Consider the following 21132-nt stretch of genomic DNA (forward strand, 5'->3'; position numbering starts at 1 on the left):
TGCATCAGTTTTGGAGGTTGCTTATGAAATAGATGTAATGTAATTTGAAGCATTTGTGGATAAGTATGTTATATGAAATAAATACATTTTCTACTGTAGGAATTAATACCTAAGGATTAATTTAGGAATTAATATCTAAACATGACTTTTCAATGGAGAACATAAACACTGTGTATGTGTTCACAGAACAAGACAGCATGCTTAAAAGTAATCCTGTGCATAGGTGTTTTTAGTATCAGAGGCTGTGTATTTTAGGATCTGGCCTGTAATGTTGATGGAGATGTAAAGTCAGTATGGTAACTGATCTTTAATTCCTATCTTAACTATTGTAGCATGCAGGTGGGTAAATCGATACACTGAATAACCAATGCAAATGTAATATTACCAGATTAGCATTAAATTCTAATCCTAATTAGATTTAATTACATTTAAAATGGTTACTGGGAGCCTTGCAGCGTTGTATCTTCCAGTTCTGTGAGAGGAAATAGATAATTCAGTTTGCAACCTTGTTTAGCTGAAATCCGATATACTGTTGGCTTTTTTTTAACCCCACACAGCTGCTTCCAAGGTGTACTGGACATGTCTAGATTTATAAACATACTATTTGTAGCCCTGAATTACACATTTCAACCGTATTAGCCATCTGAGACCTCTGACTAGGCATTTGGGAGAATAACCTACATAGATTACTGTTACTTGTTACATGACTTAGTTGTATTGCCTATTCTGGTTTTCATTTAAATTTTCTCATTGTAATAGCTGTGAGGAGATGAAAAGCAAATCACAAAGGTTACGGCGCTGATTTGGTAATTGCCTTCTTTCTCTTTCATTTAATAACAATCTTCAGATTTTTAAACAGGCATAAGACTAAAAGGTACTGAGTTATGTAAAATACTGTTGAATTATACCCTAATCAGCAGGACTGGAAAATACCTCAAACTTGATAAAACAAAATCTGTGGTCTGACTTCTATCATTCAGTAGCTTAAGAAGCAGCAATGATGACATTTTCCTTGGAAGCATGACTAATAGGACTTCATCTTGGTGAATGACACCGATGTACAGGCTTAATAGAAAACATGGGAATGAGCTCCGAAAGTCAGTGGTTTTTTTTTCTTTAGTGCTCTGCTCATGGACCAAAATGCCATAAATCTTAAGACTCAGAACACAGAGGAGGAGGTTAGTGCTTAAACACCCGTCAGCTGTATCATTTCAAGCTTGGAAGGTTGTTGTGCACACACTGAATTGTGCCTGGTTTTGCTAATGCTCATATGAGAACATCGCTGACAGCTTGTGGTGCTTGTGCTGAGACTTTCATCAGTAACACTGAGCTGGGTCGTTGGTCAGGTAAATGGAATTTGGGGCTGTTTGTGCTCTGGTTTTTGCTTGCTACTATTACAAGCCAGCTGGCACAACTATCATTAAGTCCACATCTGCTTCCCCTCTTCTGCCACCAGCTAGAAAATGCACAACCTGCTATAATCCTAGATGCAGGATCTAAGCAGGATGTCCTTTCAGACTTAGGCGGAGGAGCACACTTCTCCTGGCTGCAAGTTTGATACTGTTGATGGCATTTTTTCTGTGCTCCTCTGGGCTACTTTGTCCTGATCTGTTTTCAAAGTTTCACCTGGCCACTGGGACACACAGCACTAGAAAAGTCACATGAAATCAGCCATGCAGCAAATTGTGATCTTTGATGGACAGTCACCCAGGACTCTTACAAGTGTCTTTCAAAGCATTTGCATATTCTTCACTTCCTTCTTTCCAATTAAAAATTAGGGACGGAAAGAGATAAGCTTTATTGGAAAAAGCTTTTCTTTTTGGAAAGGCAAACCATGCTCCATCCTTCCTCTCTGCACTTTTTCGCCTTCCTGTTTCCTGCTGCTTGATGGAATCTGTTCCTTTGAGGAAACGTGTTTCATTGCCTGCAGCCCCAAGAACACCGGCTTTTGACTAAGTTGTCACTGGGGCAGGGGGCAGTGGAATGGCAAATTTATGTTTCTAAACCAAACAAGGTTCACATAATCTGTCAGGGATTTAAGGAATGCAGCTTCATTAAGTGGTTAGTAAACTCTATGACTTTTAAATGAAACACAGAAAGCAGTGGTATGCAATTGTGCGAGGGAGATTTGAAGTGGGAGATTAACATAATCGCATGTGGCTTTCTAGTTTGTCACTCTGACAGAAAGCAGGGCTTTGCTCTGTGTATTCGTAACACTGGATTTTCCCAGAGTAAATCTTGAACTTGTAAATCTGATGGGGGTATAGTGTCTGAGAGTTTGGTTGTTTTTTTTTTAAATTTCAATAGGATCAGGGTTTTTGCTTCCAACATCCAGAAGTAAGCGTCAGGATGACTTGTTACTAGACACGAGTTCATAGTGGCTGCTAACATATTCTCCCAGTGTTCTTCCTTTGCTTGTCAGCGACTTTAAATAGAGAACCTTTGACACCTTTGACACCATCTTTGCCTGCAAAGCAAGTGCGGGAGGCAGGCAGGGTGACAACTGAGCCCTCTGCCATCCCGCCCGGCGTTCTGCACACTTCTCTTCCAGGATGGCTGGATGAATATAGAACGCAAGTGTCAAGGATGACACCTACTTTATAATCTCTGCAAAGCCAGCCTTTTCAGGGAAGAATTTGTTGACAGTTCAGAGATTTAAAGTCAATTTCAGTTTAAGCTCATATAGAAAAAGGATTTTTTCCTCCACCTGATGTGATAATTGAAGACTAACCAGGCAGTGCACTAGTCCATAACAAAGTATTGTAAATAAATACTGTCTTGAGACATGAAGTATTTGTTAGGTGGAAAGCTCAATTAATGACATTTGTTTCATTGTCTGTTGGAAAGATTCTTTGGAGGAGGTTTAATTCACTAATGATAGCACCTGTATATACATCATGGATGCTGTAGATTATGTTTTTAAAGCAGTCATCTTTGAAAATCGTGTTTAAAAACAGGAATAGGTATGTTGTCTTAGAGGTAAATGAATGCAACTTAATATATTTTATAGCTGAGATGACATAGGCTGTTAAGTCATAGTTTCTTGAGGTACTTAAGCTGGCAGCTGCAGAATAGCTGATCCTTTTCTAAAAGGCAAAGCTCCAACTTACTAGTGTTTCACTTCCCGGGAGCAATGATCTCTATTTGCAGTGTGTTGGCAGGCTGATGCTTCCTGTTAAGATGTCCATATGCCCCACTATTGTGCAGAGAAATAGTCCTTAAAGACAGAATTATACAAGACTTCAGTGAAAATGGCAAAGTGGGGATAAATGGCAAAGTGTGTGATTGCTGGAATAGAATATACCGGCATAGAAATAGGCAGTCAGTTCCCATATTTCCCTAAGTGTAGTATGATAGTAGTGGGTATAAGGCATGCCCTCATGTTTCCCTGAATGCGTGTAGTAGGTATAAGGCATTCAGAGGGCTTATTTAGGCTTTTAAGTTTTTATTGCAGGGAAAAATAAGAGGAACAAGAGTTTCGTAGAAACAGTAAGAGAGAAGGAAATATTAGGAACACAGTTCCCGTGAGGTATGCAAGTAGTATTTCCCCCACTTTGAATCTGTTGATGACTTCTTACAGAGGGGAAAAAAAAAGGTAGAATTAGGAGGAGCTGGAGAGATACTGAAAATACTACACTCTTACAGTGATTTGGGCAGGAAGGGTTCCCTGCTTGGTTCAGCTCCTGCTCACAGCAGTCCAGCTTTAACATTTCATCAGCTGAGTGTCATGCCCAGTTGAGTTTCAAATATCTCCAAGGATGGAGAGTCAGCAGCCTCTCTCAGCAGTGTGTTCCAGTGCTTAGCCACTCTTCTGGTGAAAAATATTTGTCCCTGGTAAGAGAAGATAGGAATAAGATACACTGAATAATTGCTGGTACAAAAAATATAAATCAATCCACTTGTACTTATCCTTCTCATAAAGCAAGAGCATGTGTATGTGCAATAAGGTTGTCATCCAAAACGTTTAAATTTTAAAGGACTTCTGTGATAGGTGATTACCCACCTATCAAGGTGGGTATTACCCACCTTGCTGCCCTCACAGGACCCCAAGGGTATAGGAAGCAATGCAGCTATGCAGGTATTTGTGACTGTGAGCAGGTCATGGCATGCTTAGTGTTAAGGAAGAAGTTATCTATAAAGAGGTTATTTTTATTGGGCTTCCAAGCGTCTCACTCCAAGTTGTCTTGGAATGGCAACTATTAGGATACTAAGCTTGATTGGCTGATATGGTACTAATAGTGTCTAATATGATCCACTGAGTTAGAAAAGGTAATTATTTTCTGTGGAACTGAGAAACAGTTGACAGAAATCTTCCTTTCCACTCTTTCATGCTACGCCAGAAAATGTCACCTGTTTTTTAATTAAATACATACATACAATTTGTGTTGTATTAATGCTGATACTTTTCATTTTCATCCCAAAGTATAGATATCTAGTAAAACCTCAGGCATTTGTGGTTCAGCCAATCATAAATGAAGGAAGTTAATCTTACTTTTGGAAGGGGAGAAAAGGTTAATTTTAATTCCTTTCATGTTTGGTAGATTCCTTAGAGTTTAATGTAAGAGCATAAGAATTTGGGTGCACAGAGTTGAAGGATACCTGGGAAGTCCCTGTAGCCCAATACTTCGCCTCTGACATGATCGGTAGTTGCTCCCAAAGATGAGATACAAGAACTAGGTGACCGTAAGGCAGTTCTTCCCAGGTCTGTCTTCCAGGCTTTCAGTGATCTGCAGCTCAGGGATTTCTTGAGACAGTGCCTTTGTGCTTGATGTATGTATATTCTGTTCTGGGCAATTTGTCCTATTAGTGATGATTTGGGGTATATTTACCTAATTCCAAAATACTAACAAAATCTGTACTGTGTCATATACAAAGATGTCTTTTAGAGATTGTGTAGAATGACTTTTTTATCAAGGAGCTGCTTTTACATTTCAAGTGCATAGGCCTGATTGCAGAGCACCACGGTAGATCTGACTCATTTTGTCAGTATTTTGTGGCACTCAAGTAAGCATGTTTGCAAAGTAGCGGTAGACCTTTTTGACGTACTATAACATTTCAGTAGTTAATGTAGTGTTCCACAGCATATTAAATTTTACTACTTCTGTGCAAACTTACAATAAGCAAAAGTGCAAGAAAACGCTGTAGATGTTTGTGAAATAGACCCTGCTGGAATGAATTCTCTTCAAGAGCTATTTTTACAGTGTATGTTTGGTCTAGCTGATGATGTAATTAACAGTAAATTTTGAAATGTTTCCTTCTGCAGACGATAAATTCATAGTTTCTACACACATTACTACTTTTTTCAGGACTTTTTTGTTATCAATCTCATAGTTCCTGGTCCAAAAAGGAAAAATACCATAGTATGGTTTCATGAAACTACTTGGTGAACTTGATTAATTTTGAGAAATATGGTAACATACTACTCTTTTAAAGGATTTGTATTATATGTTGAAAGCATCTTGGTATTGTTAGAGAAATTCTCTTATAAATAGCTAGTTCAGTCAATATATTAACTTCATAGACCTAGCTTTGTCAATGGAATCAGCATAGTTAGTCCTTATGTTTTTTGTTCTTGCAATACAAAAAACTTGTGGAGTTTGGCAAGTTGCTTAAACTTTGAAGAAAAACTATTTTCTCATTTTAAAAATAAGATAATGCCTGGTCCATGCTAGTGTCTCCAGGGGTTCTGATGTCCTGTGGTGTTTCCTGTATTGTAGAAATACAAAATATTTGTATGCTAAAAACGTATGCTACAGCTTCTAGATACTGGTGTTTAGTTTGAAGGTGGGTGGATGGTGGATGGATGACTGAAAATGTATGTAATTTTCTTTGTTGTGATAAGCTGTCATAAGTCGTACCTGCTAAGAAAGTGTCTAATCAGTAACGAAGTTTATGGGTTACCTCTACAAGATCTGAAAAAAGACAATTTAATAACAAAAAATACATCTAGAATCTTATCTTTATCACCAATTTTAAGTACCACAATAATGAAAGTAGTATATTTTTATAACGATTGCAAGTGCCTCTAGCGTATTCAACACCAGGTGTACCAACAGTGTTTAGAATGCAAGCTGAACTCCTATTACACATTTCAACAGCAGCATACCACAAATAAATCTCAAATATCTCTCAATGTTGTTATAGATGCTATCTTTGTCTTTAACCCATAGTGCTAAATCCTGAAATTCAGAGTACAACATGCTGGCACAAGCAGGAGTTTCAGCTGTAGTGTTAAAATTAAAGTATTTCTTTTCTCTGATGTTGCTGAGCAGGTAGGGGTACCAACAATTTAATAATCTGAAACTGTTAGGAGTCCTGATATTATCTGTGGAGCTCCAAATACTTTGCTGATTCTGTTTGCCTTTTATAATCCCAAAGAAAGTATTTATTTAAGGTGAATGAAATGTGAAGACTCAGTGCCATTTTCATTGTTATATTTCTTTAAGATTTATTTTGGGCTATATATTCAGAATAAATAGTGAGATGGCAGTGATAATTGCTGTATACTGTGCAGCACTGGGCATGAGCAGAGGTGATCTCATTTGGAGAAGAGCATCTCAGGAATCGGATATCTTTGATATCAAGATTAGGTTTATTTTAAACATCGTCTGTTTGGGTTTCTAAATAAATATAGGCCTAGTCACTTGTTTCTTATAGTGCCTGAGCAGGTACAAATCAGAAAAAAATGTCGGTGTGTATGGGGCTGGTCCAGCTCTGAGATGTTCTCTGCTAGGTGACTGGAACAAAAAAAACCAAAAAACCAACTCACCACCCCACATCTCTTGCCTATAGTCAGTCCCAAGCAAGTCCTGCTTTGTGCATCTTTGCAACCTGAAACAAATCTCTACTCTCAGCTTCACCCTAAAATAATCACTGGTGTATAAATCACAATTGATATAGTTATTTCAACTTCAGTTACCATGAAGACAGCTCAGGCTCTGAGTACTGGCAGCTGCAGGATGCCAGGCATCTCCAGGGCTCCAGGTAGCTCTGGGCAAGCCCTGACACCAGCTGCTGCAGGGACTTGCTGCCAGACTGCCTTCCCAGCAATGATCCACCTGAGTCTTAATGCATCTACTCCAGAGATGGTTTGTTCCAGTGGTGATGCTGCAGTGCAAAGTCTTGCTCTTCATTTTCCACCCAGAAGATACTGCATGTGTAAACTAAATTTTCATGCCGCAGGGCAAAATATCAGCTGATAGAACAGGCAGAGGTATGTGAAGCCAGCAGCAGCATGTTAACACTTACTAACCAGAGCCTTGGTTCAGGCTAAGTCCTGTGCCTTAGCTCTATCTTTGTAACAAACTTTCAAATTAATGTGCTTGTTATTTTTTCTCTCTGCTTTTTATTATAATGTAGATTCACAGCGTCAGAGAATGGTTTGAGTCGGCACTTAAAGATCATCTAGTTACAACCCCCATGTCATGGGCAGAGACACCTTCCACTAGACTAGGTTGCTCAAAGCCCCATCCAACCTGGCCTTGAACACTTCAAGGGCATTAAATTAATTGTACTCTAAAGGACCTTGTAAAAGTGTCCTATTAGTATTATTTATTTGGGTTTAGAATTAAGCTTTATTTTTTTATCCGTAAGGAGACTTGGGTGGCACTGTGGAACCCAGAACAAAATAGGAGACCCTAAGCTGTAGCCTGCAGCCATCAGCACTGGGGTGCTGTGACTCAGCAAGGGGACTTGTTTTTTGGCATTGTAGGCATCCTCTGAGAAGAGAATGACAGCTGCACACTTGTCTGGCTCTAGGGATATTCTGGTTAGAGTTGTCCTACAGATCTTACACTCTTGACTGTTGTCTCCTGCTGAATATTGTCTGGGGCTTTCCTACCTCCTATAATTGTAAATACATGAAGGAGGCTAAAAATATAGATACACCACCTATTGTTTAATTTACTCTACAGAGGTTATTTTCTAGGAGATGTGTATGAACAAAGATTTTTAGTAATTGACAGAAAAAGTGCTGACTGACTTATTAACATTTCTAAGTAATGAGACCTGTAGGGAAATTTTAATCTTTGGAAGCTTCTGGATAAACTGTGACTAGTTTGATTAATGTTTTATATGTCTATGTTAACTTTTGCTGATTTTATACAGAGTATCTGCTAGACTGCAAGACTTCAGTTGTTGGAATAATGTTACTGCAATTTCCTGGTCTAACTAGCTTGTGTGTTACATTTCTGTCCTCGTTTCTCTGCTGTTGCATGTGCTTAGCAAGCATTTTTAGTGACTTTTATGTTGTAGCTCATGTTTACATAAGGCAGGCCATACCTTATACGTATCAAGTGAACATTTTGGTTGTAAAATGGAGTTACGATGACTCTTCATATTACTGAGGGATTTTTTGTTCCTTTTCTGCCAGGAAAATATTGTAGCAAATTTTCCTTGTAACTTTTTCTTTTTATTTTCTTTTACTTTGACCATCTCTTGATGACCAGTAGAATGGGTGGATTTTTATGTTTCATTAGCATTTCTTATAAGGTCTGCCTTTAGAACAGTACCCATTTTCTAAATTATACTTCTGTAGGGCTGGAAAAAATCACGGTAACCAGATGCAGTATTTGTCTCTGGCCTGGCAAAGTGTTAGATTTAACAAAAGAAGCTAATAAAAATGTTCAAATTGACCCTTCTCATCACTTGGACTTCTTGGAGCTCAATCAATCACTCATTATTATCAGAGTTATTCACGCAGAGGCAGAAGTGATAGGATTTCTCATAATCAGCCCTTCAGCCAGACATAATTTGCAATTTTGAAGCATTGTATTTGGAAACAATAATGCATTAAAATGAACAGAGCAGGAATTAGAAGTACAGTTGAGAAGAGAATGTGTTGAAGAGTAGCCATGGTTTAAACGTTCTCTCTAAGCATTCTTAGTGGACACTGGTAATTAGAGGCAGACGATGTAATATTGTTAGCACCTAAATTGGTCCACAATTTTTAAAGTCCTCTGTGGAGTGTGACAAATGCAACAACAGAAGTGTACCCACCTTGCTGCATAGTTACAGGGCAGCAGTTGTCGGGGGGGAGTGCTGGGGTATAAGGTGGTGTCACCTGTTTGGCACAGTGTGAGTGAGAGATGGTGGGCTGGACATGGCACCCAGTGCACTGGCATGTAGCATTTTACTTTGACCAAGAGAAGTTACTTATGTTATAGAAGAAGGACAACATTGTACTTTAGATTGTCAGACACCTGTTAATAGTGGCTGCTGCTGCTGCTTAGAATTTGGGAATTTTTTGTTATCCCTATGTATGGGATATTGTTATCCTATTATGTATTGCGAAGTAGAGGATTGTATGTCAGCTTTTGTGGGTGCAGTCTGTGAAAGACAGGTTAACATACTGCAGGCCTTCACTCAAATTTTTTCAGGAGCTTGCTCTTTACTTTGCAAGTGAGGCTTTATTTTTTTTCCCAGTTTGTATTTACAGTTTTTCAATTACAGTTTAACATCTTACTGCGCAATACTGCATTTTAGAATAGTGCACTGCAGTAATGATGGGCACATTCTGTCAGAGAGGTGGGACAGGAGCATTTAAATCACAGCAATGTAAGGATATGTTGCCCATTAAGATTAGATAGATAGATAGATAGATAGATAGATAGATATAAAGAGTGGATTCGTTTGGCTGTATCACAGGTATGAGCTACTTTCTTCAATGACAAGCAGCACATGCTTAGTGTACCAAATTTAAACTTTGGGCAAGTCAATAACTACTCTCTTTTTTGAATAAATCCACAACATTAAAGAGTTTTGGTCACAAACTTTAAAATGCTTAGAATATTATGAATTGTCCATTAAAATGTCATGTACTGCTTCTGTGGTTGCTCCCATCATTGCTGATTGTTAACAAAGTTGTGCCTAAGCAGAAGTTTTCTTTTTTTATTCCTGATTCCTTCAGGGATACCACAATCCACAGTTTAACAGGTTTTGGCTGACCACCATGAAAATGAGTTATTTATGGTGACTTTTAATGTGTTGTGGTATTGCTTATTGAGTAGATTTGGACATACAACAGAAGATTCTCCTGTCTGTTTGCTATCTTGCTACTTTTTTTCCAATATTATCGTTGTAAAATTATCTATACTTCCTTTGACCTTCTCAACCTGCTTTTAAACCACAGTAGTTTGAATTAGTTGTTAGTTTTTTTCTTTTTCTTCTTTTTTTTCTTTTTTTTTTTTTTGTGACTTATTTATCTATTTATTAGAACTGTCCATGACTCCAACTAGCTTTAGGCAATCATGAGTAGCAATGCAAGAAGATTATCTTTGGTTTAGAAATTTGCAAACAGATGGTCTTTCGGTAAAAGAAATCTGTTTTTAAAAGTTCCACCATTTTATGCTGGAAGTAAATATTACAAATGCTTAAGTTGTGAAAAGAGAGCGACTTGGTGTGAATAATATTCTGCCTGTTGTGTCATGCCTTTCAGGAAATGTTATCAAAACTGTTTATGAAAATAATTGAATGAAACCTCATGACATGTCTCTTGGTTTGGCATCATACCCATTTTCTATGAAGTTGGGATACTGACTCATGAAGACAGGCAGATTAAGCTTCACTGGCTGGAAACAGTTACCGATTGCATATGTTGTTTCCACTTCTTTCCGGGAAGTTGTTGTGCGAATCACCAGTGATGTTGTACATGAAGTGTTGTGATGTATGTGCTGTCCTGGCTGTTGTTTTTGATAGACTTATTTTGGTGAGATGGACTAGAATCCCCACTTGAACGATGCTGAAAAATGGTTTTTAATGTTTGGAAGGTGATGCAGAGGCTGTTGGGAGAAAATGTGTGAATATAACATAGACCATCATGTGCTTTACAGTACTCAGGCCCAAGGTGACCACTAAAGAGGGCTGATAATTTGCAGTGATAGCCACTTCGGTTCTCATGGTTTGAATTTCTATGTTTGTGGCTGAGCTTGAAGGCAATTTATTGCTCTGAAGAGGTACAAGTGTACCTTTTCAGGGTATTCTTCATTTTCATGAGTTGCATATGACCTTTTGTAGTGCGCTTTTCTTGGTTTGTGACAGCAGAGTTCCCCAGCAACCCTCCTGGGCAGGGGTCTTCTGCTGAATGTTGCATGAGAAAGATTGCTGCTTTATCAGTTTTAATATAGGTGAAGAAACCCATGAAAAATGAAATTATAAATGTCTGTTTTAATTATGCCCACAAGCTCCTACATCAAGGTGCCTCTACATCAGTGCTTCTGTGTCATCTCAGGACAGTGCTGCTGCTGAGTCACTCAGCAGTTATTCCACTCCCTCCTAACAAGTAGAATAGGATCTACTAATTTGATTACATGTGATAACTGGCTATTTCAAGAAATCCATTGCAAATATGTAAATATTTGCATTTACAAGCATATTTTTAAAAATAGCACTTGCACAATTTTGCTTGGAAAGGAAGGCTTGTAAACCCTCAAGTCATCACTACACAGGGTGATTTGTGTTTGTGTGCTATGTTGTCCTTGTTTATGCTTGTTAAATTTTTTTTTTAGCAACAGAATGGTTTTGTGTGTCACAATAATATTTTGCAATATGAATCTCATGATTTTACTGATACAGCAGGGTGAAAGAGATTGCAGAAATCATTGCAAAATCCTTTGAGCAGGGTTAGGTTATGTGCGTCTGTGTGCGCCTGTGAATACTTCGCTACTGTGGGGAAAAGATCATGCCTTGAAGACAGAAAACACTGACAGAATATCTCAAGACACTTACCATTTGTTAATTTTTAATGATGGTCTTTTTTGTATTAAGGAACATAATGCTACTAAACTTCTGTCTCAATCAATTTTTGTGTATTTTTTTTCATTAATCAACTAATGCATGTTTCTTCTATAGCTCTTTATTCTAATGAAATATGTGGATGATTTGGCAGACGACAATGATCTCATCAGTAACGCATCAGGGTACAATCCATTTAGCAGATTATGTGTATATTATTTTTGTTATATCAAGGATGCTGATGTATATTCCTTTAAAATGAATCTATTTTTGAGATACCTTGTAAATTGAAATTTCTCTTGCTACCACTCATACATCCTCCTTTCTTCACTTGTTCTGTCTGTATTTATGTCTATTTTTGCAAAATCATTTATGTGTTCTCTATGTCTACATGTGTATTTTATATACATTTAACATTTTTTATATATATGACATCATGTCGTAGCTTGAGCTTGTTCTTTAAATGTTCTGTCTTCTCTTTTTAGTTACTCTAATGCATTGGCCCAAAGCCACTGAAGGCAATTCCTAGTCAGTGCCTCTCTGTTCTGTGTGATAGGCTTTGGATTAGGTCACCTCCTAGTTGGTGACAGTCATTCAAGTAAATAAGCCTGAAAGTGAACCAGCTAGGGACCGACAGAGAGGTTTGGGTATTCATTTTAGTTTGATTAGATTATCCAGAGTTCATAGGATTTCCTATTTGAGGGCCAAGCTTACGGCATGTAAGTCTGTGTTCTTGTCTTTTTATTAATAATAATGTGACAGACTAGTATCACAGGTCTGAGGATGGTCCTTCCTCTGATGCGACTTGGCTGTTATATTCTGGCGATCATATTTTAAAAAACAGTCCTCTTACAATTTTTAATTTCTTCACTTAATTGTGATTGCTATTGTTGGTTGAATTTAAGGATTAAGTCTGTGGATCTGTGAATATAACTTTGAGCATTTACACTTATCTGGAAACTTTCTCTAACCCTTAATGTAAAAGGAGAATTAAGAAGCTATAAATTAAGTAGAACCCTGGAGTATCTCGGCAATTAGAGTGAACAAGATTTCAGCTGCTCTCTTTTATCAATTTCTCACAGTCTTGGACAGACAGGGTATTTTTAATTTACAACCTGTATTTCAATTAGTCATAGAAGTTTTTTTCTTATAGCTTTTGCTTGTACTGTTACAAAATAAAATCAAACTACTTTTTAGCTATACTTTTAATAACAGGATTTAAATAAGAGAGCGGCTGAATAAACTAGCTGTTATGTGAGGTAAACGTTGTTACTATTGTAAAGAGATTATTCTGTAACCATACAGTTTGAGTCCTCAAAGAAGTATTAAGCTATGTCTATGAGAAGATATGTTTATGGACAGAGTGGTAATTTTTTTATTACTTGAGGTTTGGAGGAAAATGTGCACTTTTTTTTTTTCCTTTATTTTCCACCCTCATTAATAATATTCTGTGCTCTGCTTCTCAGAATTGAGATTGAAGAAAGTGGTGGCCTCAGGTCAGTGTTGTGCTCCTGTGGCTGCAAGTGCTCCACAGTAGCTGGTGCAGCTCAAGCTTTAGCAACAGAACTGTTTTCATCATTTATATGACAACTTTGTGAGGCAGTAGTGTATGTAATTTGGTTGCACATCATGTAGTAGCTTGTGTCTGTGCATTGGTATCTTGTGCACTGATTTAGGTAGGGCTTTTATAGCTCACAGTCAAATTGTTGGCACTGAACTTAGCAAGTGACAGAAGCTTAGAATTAGATTCTCAGGACTGTCAGAACATCAGTGCCACAGATGCTCCTTTTCTGCATGGTTTTGGTTTTTAATTCCAACAGTAGTTTTTACCTTTGTTTTTAAGCACTGTCCTCATTTTCACTAATGCAAGGAGCATTGCTGTGCACAGATGCTGAGTGGTGGAGTTTTCATGTCTGTATCAGAAGACAAGTTGTCATTTCATTTGCATTTGTAAGAATTGCAACAAGTATCCCAGCAGCCAGCCTCACAGCTATGAGAACGAGACCATCTCAGGTTCAGTCAAGTGCCTGACAATCACCAGGTGCTTCAGGCACTGCTAACCAGCTGCACACAGCAGAGAACAGCTCCTGTGTCTGGGGAGGGAGCAGCAAGGGCTGGGATCACAGTACTTGGCTGTATCCTCAAGGCCTTGGGAAAGTCTAGAATTTCTCTGGCATAGGACAAATGGATGGTGACTGCTATTTTACAAGGGCGATATCATTAATGATTGAACTTTGGGAGTAACAGCCTTAGGTTGTTATCAGTAAGTGAACAGTCGCTTCAGTGGGGGAACTTATTATGCGGATGTGCCAGGCCATTCAATGTATGGATTAGGGAAGAAATAACACTGGAAGCAGTAAGGTTCCAAAATTGCCATGGGTCATGTATGGGACATACATCCTAGTTCCGTCTTTCCTTCCTTTTGAGTATCTGAGCAGTAAAGAGGTAAGATTCACAATGATGCAAAGCCTGGTGGATTGTGGAGAAGGTGTCACACACACTAATGTTCATGGGGCAGGTCAGGGACTATGCCAGTTGCACTTGTAAGAAGGTGAAACTTTTTCATAGGTAAACCAGTTCTTTTCGTTGGGCTGGTGCATTCAATTTGGGGCGTTTTAAATACTGGGAGTAATTCTGGGAACCTGACCCATACTTGGCTTCTTTTGACTCACACAGCTAAACAAGGGCCACCAGACAGCAGCAAAAAGGGCTTTACCACTGGCTGTGAAGACAGTACATAGTATCTGTGGGATGTGCATTTGGTGTTTTGAAGGGCTATTGCATAGGCTTCTTGAATTTCAGTGGTCTGAATAGTCTCATTTCTGAGTGTCCTGTTTTGCTTAATATTCATGAATCAGTGCAGGAAACATCTACCTGAGGAAATTAGGACCGGTGATTTTGAATAGCTTGTCACCAGTGTAGTCACACCACAGTACAGTTGATGGAGTGTTAACAGCTAGCTTTAATGCTGTGTCTTAGCATTGCTGAATGTTGCTTTTCTGTAGTTAAACTTAGCTTGAATATGACTGTTAAATAATTTATAAATGTCTGTTATAAATTTGGTGGAGAGGATGCTGATTTGGGCTGTGGGTTTCATTATGACTATAAATCACACTTCATGGAGCAAACAGTTTTAATAGAAGTAAATAGCAAACACACTTAATTGCTAGCAAGAGTAATCTTGCCAAAGACTTTGAATGATGTTTGGAGTGGGGAGTGTTGACTGCTCCTACAGAAAAAAAGGAGGTGGGGAGTGCGTACAAATGTATCTCCATCACAGTTCTTTTCAACACCTTTCTCAAGTGCTTGGTGACTCTCTCAGTGTCTTCTTAAGATGCTATCTCAGCATCTTAGAGATGCTTCGAGATTGTTAATCCACAATTAACAATTGTGCTAAAAACACAAAGCCACAGTCAGGGAGGGGGAGTTCTAGTGTAGGGACTGGGTTCCTAGTGTAGGGACACTGCACTTAACGTTGCTGAACTTGTTGCAGGCAGTGGTGATTATGGCAGATATATCACTTCTGCGGGTGACAAAATCCAGAGAAGGCAACTTTGCAAGACCAGCGTGGTTCATACTCTGCTAGGCTGGGATGACCACAGAGCTTGTCAGAGACGGGCACTGGAAAGTCTCCGGTCAGAGCGGGAACAATATGACCACCCTTTGAAATGCCTGGGAAAGACCAGAGATGTCTTCCAGAGACTTTATCAGAACGGTACCGGAGGGCAGAAGAAACATTCTTTCCCAGAAAGAAAACCCTGAAAGAGAAGAAGGGTTGTTGCCACACCTTGCTCATGAGTCAAAGAAAACTGAACCCTCTGAGTTCTGCTCTGTGTTGCTGCATGTGTGATACCTACCTCTGCCTCTGTGGGAACACAGCATGAGTGCAGTGTGCTCTGGACTTGGGTGGTTGGATCTGGAAACTCAAACCATTGAATTTTGCTAGTTTTGGATTACCTGTTAACATTAGAAATGCTCTTCCCACAGTCATGCATCTTGACCATACATTTACTAGATTGCTTACAAGGATTATTAGAAATTTCCTGTGTACTTTATTTTTCTAATAAGGTATTGATTTCAGTATATATTTGTTCATACTTGCAATGAATTGATTTATGGTGGCAGAAATTCTGTTTTGCTGCCAAAACCTAATGGCCACTAGCTAATGCAATTTCCCCCCCCCCTTTTTTTTTGAAACCACTAGTTCTTTTTCAAAAATAAACTGGGTAGTCCTGAATGTGATTCAATTGCTTTGCCTAACATTTTGAATGGGTTGAGGAAGGACAGGAGACAGAAGCCAATGTGGGCATCTCAGAGATGCTGTGCTACAGTCACACATATGTTGCTTGTCTCCTCACAACTCTGTGTCTTCTGTTAGTCAGACCTGTGCTACCACCTCAGGCACTCTCTGTCTATCAGGGTGAAATGGCTCAGTTCCACTGTTTTTCTGCCAAAACTCCTCTCTTAGATAGAGGTTTTAGGGCTATTTTAAATTAACCATTCTCTTTTGTCTGGTGTACAACATCCAGAACTTGATTTAAATCTCTTGTGTCATATATGTAAATGTTTTGTATAATGGTTTTGACTACTCTCTAATAAATGAGTGGATGTTTTAAAAGATACACCTTGGTGTTTTGAATGAGTGAATTTAAATATGTCAGTTTTACGTATAAGAGATTATAAAATCAGAGACTTTACCTCTATGTCCTATTTGTATTTCTTAACCATATCATGTCCTCTGCCTATCCCTTTTCAGGTGGTTATTAATGAACAGTTTTAGTTTTCAGGTGCCTGAATTACTTTGGAAATGAGAAATCTGGGAACTGTGGAGAACAGGCACACACTTTAAAGTTTGTGTACATGCTCCTATACTTTATTTTTGTGTTGTTGTGTTTTTAAAGAGCTGCCCTAAGAGCCATAAACATGATTACCAGTATAAATATTATCTCTCAACTGAGTGACCAGAAGTTAATCGTTCTGCAGGATTGCTGTGTGATGTGTCTTCAACCCACACAATGACTTTGTACTAGAATCAAAAGGAACAAATGGGAAAATATTATATTATAAATGCCTGCTGGATTCTAAACATTTTAAAGAGGTTACATTAACAGGTCAGAAGAAAGTTTTAAGAACTCTGTGGTTTATTTCACTGTTTGTGAGCATTTGGGATGTCCTGTCTGCACTATTGCTGGACATGTTTCATTGCATGTCTCAGTGCTTTTATTTCACTTTTGATGTGAACCTGAGTATGAAGTGCCACAGTGTCATTCAGCTCACAGATGAGCATTTGGTTTAAAAAAAAGTAAAATTCTTGCTGCTTTTGGTGTGATAAAGGATACCACATTTAATTGGTATATATAATAAAATACTGTTTAATAGATATGTGTTAGCCCTTCTACCTTAAATAGAAATTTTTCATCTAAGATTTAGATCTATTAAAAGTTATATTTAAGTGTTTGTTTGGTTCCCTCTATACAAAAGTCATTTCTTTCAGAATAGGTCAGAAGTGTCTTAAGAAATATGCGTAATTTTGTCCTAATAATAACTGAGTATCTCAAATGCCAAATTCTTCTCTGTTGAAAGTTTAAAGAAAACAGTGGAATGTGCAAATATGGAAGAAATCTAAAGTACTTGAAACTTAGCCGGTAGAGGGGAGAGGAGACGTGAAGGGGTCAAACCCTGGGTTGGCAGCACCTCGAACTGTCTGGGACAGCCCAGCCAGCTCCATCCCTCCCCTCACCCTCCTGGCTCTGGAACACCCTTGGGAGAAAAGAGTCACGAGCAATAAAGTTTAAAAAAATCTTGGTGCAGAAAAAAGAATAAATTTACATTCTTGAATGGTGTCCACTGTGTGGTGAAACTGCCCTTGCCGGGCAGGTGCAGAGGGCAGGACTGAGCTCTGGGCAGTTGTCAGACGTACAGCTCTGTGTCTCTCGAGGTCCATATGTGGAAACCTTTGCTTAATGTGAACCTGAGTTGCACTCTTTGGCAGAGATAGTGTTCTAAAACATTGACTGTGTATTTAAGAATAGCAATCCCAAAATCCTGGCATGAAAGAAGAATGTGGTCCAATTATTATTTTTTCTGATTGTTCTGTTCTTTAATGAGGAATTATGTAAACTTTTAAGGGGAATGAAATAAAAATAAAATTAAAAAAACTTATGCAAAAAAACCCAGAAGCAGTCTGAAAATATTAAAAATTGAGATTCCGAGGTCTTTGCACTTTCTTTTCCTGGTTTCCAAACAGTCCTTCTTGGAGTACTCTCTTTGTCATAGGAAAAGGAAAATACAGTTTTGTTCATTTCACAAGTTAGATTCTTTTTTTGTGTGTTATTAACAGGTTTGGCAAACATCGCAAAGATGACAAGAGTGAGAAAACTGGTAAAATAAAAGTGCAGGAAGCTCTTACTTCAGAAGAGGAGAGAATACGAATGAAGCAAGAACAGGAGAGGTAGACTTCAGTATTTGCTTAAACCTTGATAGAGAGAGTTTGTCTTTTAAATTAAATAACTGAAGTTCAATTTTCATTGATGAAATTTCCCACATGTTGATATGTTTACCTACTTTAAATAACAAGACAAAGCTGGATTTATTTTGGACATTAGTATCAACAGCTCCTTTGGCTGTGTTAAGCATCTTTTATAGACCCAGAGCTCCCTTCCTTACTGAGGAGACTGAAGTAATAAAATGAAATGTTTTCTCTATATATTCTATAACTGATTTTCTTGACATTTTCAGAAAACAAATATTTATATAGAATGAAGTCTGTTTTGTATTTTTCTTCAAAGTCTTGCATATCTAGTTTTTTCATTGATAAATTTAGGAAAAAACTAAAAATTATATTTACCAGTATATTTGTCACTGGAGTTCAGTCTATTTATGTGCCATGCAGTCTGTTTATGGAATGATATGTATATTAAACTGCTAATGTTAAAAATGAGTGGTGAGTACCTCTATTTTTCCTTGTCAGCTTTCCTTAACATAAAAGACCCTATATATTATAAATGTCATATGGTCTTCTCAGTATTTCCAGTCTACTTTTCGTCCTATCTCTTGTAATCCTATATATTTTGGGCCCAGACTCTGGTGTCTCTTAGATGAATTTAGGCAAAATCTTGGAAAGCTTAGGTTATATATTAACTAGTATTCGGGGATGTGTGTGGAGAGACAACCTCTTTGAGTAGCATCACTTCAAAAAGGAGACAAACTTTACAAAATTTGATTGCTAAATGGTAAATAGATTCAGACACAGTTAGCAGTGAAAGTGAACCATTAATTAGAATTATTTATCTAAAAATCATGCTATAGCTCAGCCATAAATTTAGAATCGATGCAGAAACTCTGAAGGGAAATTTTGTTGTCTTTGTACAGGAGGTATCACTAGTTAGTTGTCATGGTTCCTTTAACCATCATCTCTATGTACCTTGGTCTTCTGTGGGTAAGAGCAAAAGTTATAAATGATGGCTTCATCAGTAACAGCTCAGTGGAATAGCAGAGCCACAGTAACTCCTGTGTAGTCTCCTCAGTTATTCCTAAAATGGTTTGCTTTCAGTTCTTTTAAGGTTGAGTGACTTACATTACAGTTAAGGCAGGCTAGGAATATGCATTCATTAGTTTTACTTGTTAAACTCCAGAAACTTTATCATTTGTGACCATCCATTTAGATTACATTATGGGAATTTTTTTGCTCTTTAGCAAATATACTAGCATAAATTGATGTAAAAATTTATTCATGTCCTTCTCCATCCATTCTGACTGTAGAGGGTGGCTGGCTTACAGTGCCTGGATGTTTTTTACTTGTCTGATAGGTTTTTATTTTCTCTTTTTTAACAAAAGTGAGGCAGGGTCATTAAATTTATTCCTGTTTTCAAAACTAAAGTGCTTTCAGATTAAATGCTAAAGGGGAAGACTGGAATTGAAGGAAACAAGTGACTTTGGATATGAAGGTGATTGTGCAGCCCACTTCCCTTTATGCATGGGTAGAGCAGCCACTTGGTGGATAAACTCCTGCCAGAGGTGCAGAGCCATGAAATCTGCCTCCATTGCTCCTGCCAGCTCAGGGCAGGAGGACAGCTGGCCACACACACGCTGCCCTGCTCCCTGGTTCATACACCCTGCTGAACCCCAGCTGGCCCTGCTTGGAGGGTTTCTTAGTAACATTAGGCCCCCAGAAAATTAGCCATATACGTTTAACCAAAGAAGAAAGACTTTACATGTGAGTTAGTAACGTTTTCTCTCTCTTCATTCTCTTTCTTTGTTTCTCTGTGTCTCTCTGTCTCTCTCCGTAAGAATGGTGAGAGTATAGACTGTCCATGTGATGATATAAGAGAGGTTGCAATAGTCACGCTGGGTACCAAGGTAGAATTATGAAATTATTTGTATAGCCCTCAATGCATGGAGCAAATTCCTAATCCCTGTCCATCAAGTTGTGCTAACCAATTTGAATCTTTCCTACAATCTCACTCCTCGTTTGTTATAAAAACAATTTTAAGTGTTCACTGAAACTGCAGAAAATGCATGTGCCAGAACTTCATAACAGCTTGATGTTACTGTAACATGGGTCCTCCTCCTCCCATTACTCTCTCTCCCTGTGTATTTGCTTTCCTTTGTGTTATAAGAGAATGCAACTTCTTTGGGGTAGTGGCATGTACAACTAATAAAAGATAATAAAATAGCAACCAAATGTGTGAGGTGCTTCCTTATGTTTCTGAAAAATTCAGATGTTGATTTGGTCTACAGAGGCTAAATATTTTTGCAGTTAGATTGCAGAGAGTTTCCTTTAGATCCTGTAAAATTATGATGTTAGATACATGCTGTTAATGAAGAGTACTTTTGCAAATTAACTGAACAATCGCTCAAAATGCTTACTAGGAGACAGAGTAAAATATTGCTGTCAGTGTTGGCTCATCATGGCTGCTATTTTAACTTTGTTTTCTGTGGGTTTTTTTCCCCTCAATTCTTTTAGCAATACAATTCACTTGTTCCATTTTGATACTATATACCTCTAAAATGATGCAATACTTTGGGGAAATAGGTTGGATTTAATGAATTTACTATGTATGAGAGGCTAGGAGCAAAAATCCTAGGGGGTCAGAGAACAAGTGAACAACCCATTAAAAAATCAATCATGCCCACAATTTTATGGAATTGTTATGCCTTGACTTGATAATTTTAATAGTATTGTGCTTACAATAGTATTTTCTTTAAAACCTTAAAAGCAGTGTTCATATGTATTATGAGACAAATGAGAAAACTAATGCTCTTCAATTTACCATGATTAAAATTAATAAAAGGGCCTTCTATAAATGTATTATTAATAATAATTTATTGATTCTCTGATTAAGGAGCATATCTCTTAAGCTATGTATCTCTTAAGCTGCATATGGTTCACTGACAATCTTG

General features: G+C 37.9%; 1 protein-coding gene across 20 annotated transcripts in view; it reads left to right on the forward strand.

The window, feature by feature from the left end:
* The window catches only part of PARD3 (par-3 family cell polarity regulator), a 452171-nt gene that overhangs the window by 316972 nt on the left and 114067 nt on the right, over positions 1 to 21132 (forward strand). For 14 of the 20 annotated variants that reach the window (XM_039380698.1, XM_039380695.1, XM_039380696.1 and 11 more), the window contains one exon: positions 18071 to 18181. The exons of 4 other annotated variants lie outside the window; for them this stretch is intronic. In XM_039380698.1, coding sequence (XP_039236632.1) covers positions 18071 to 18181 — 111 coding nt within the window. Of the gene's footprint in view, positions 1 to 15223; positions 16312 to 18070; positions 18182 to 20019; positions 20409 to 21132 lie in introns of those variants that run through there. 2 more of the 20 variants (XM_039380710.1, XM_039380711.1) reach the window with 2 other exon arrangements.

The sequence above is a fragment of the Pipra filicauda genome, unplaced genomic scaffold, assembly GCF_003945595.2.
Source record: "Pipra filicauda isolate LSUMZ 115617 unplaced genomic scaffold, ASM394559v2 scaffold1_size10287979_pilon, whole genome shotgun sequence".
NCBI classification, from domain to species: domain Eukaryota; kingdom Metazoa; phylum Chordata; class Aves; order Passeriformes; family Pipridae; genus Pipra; species Pipra filicauda.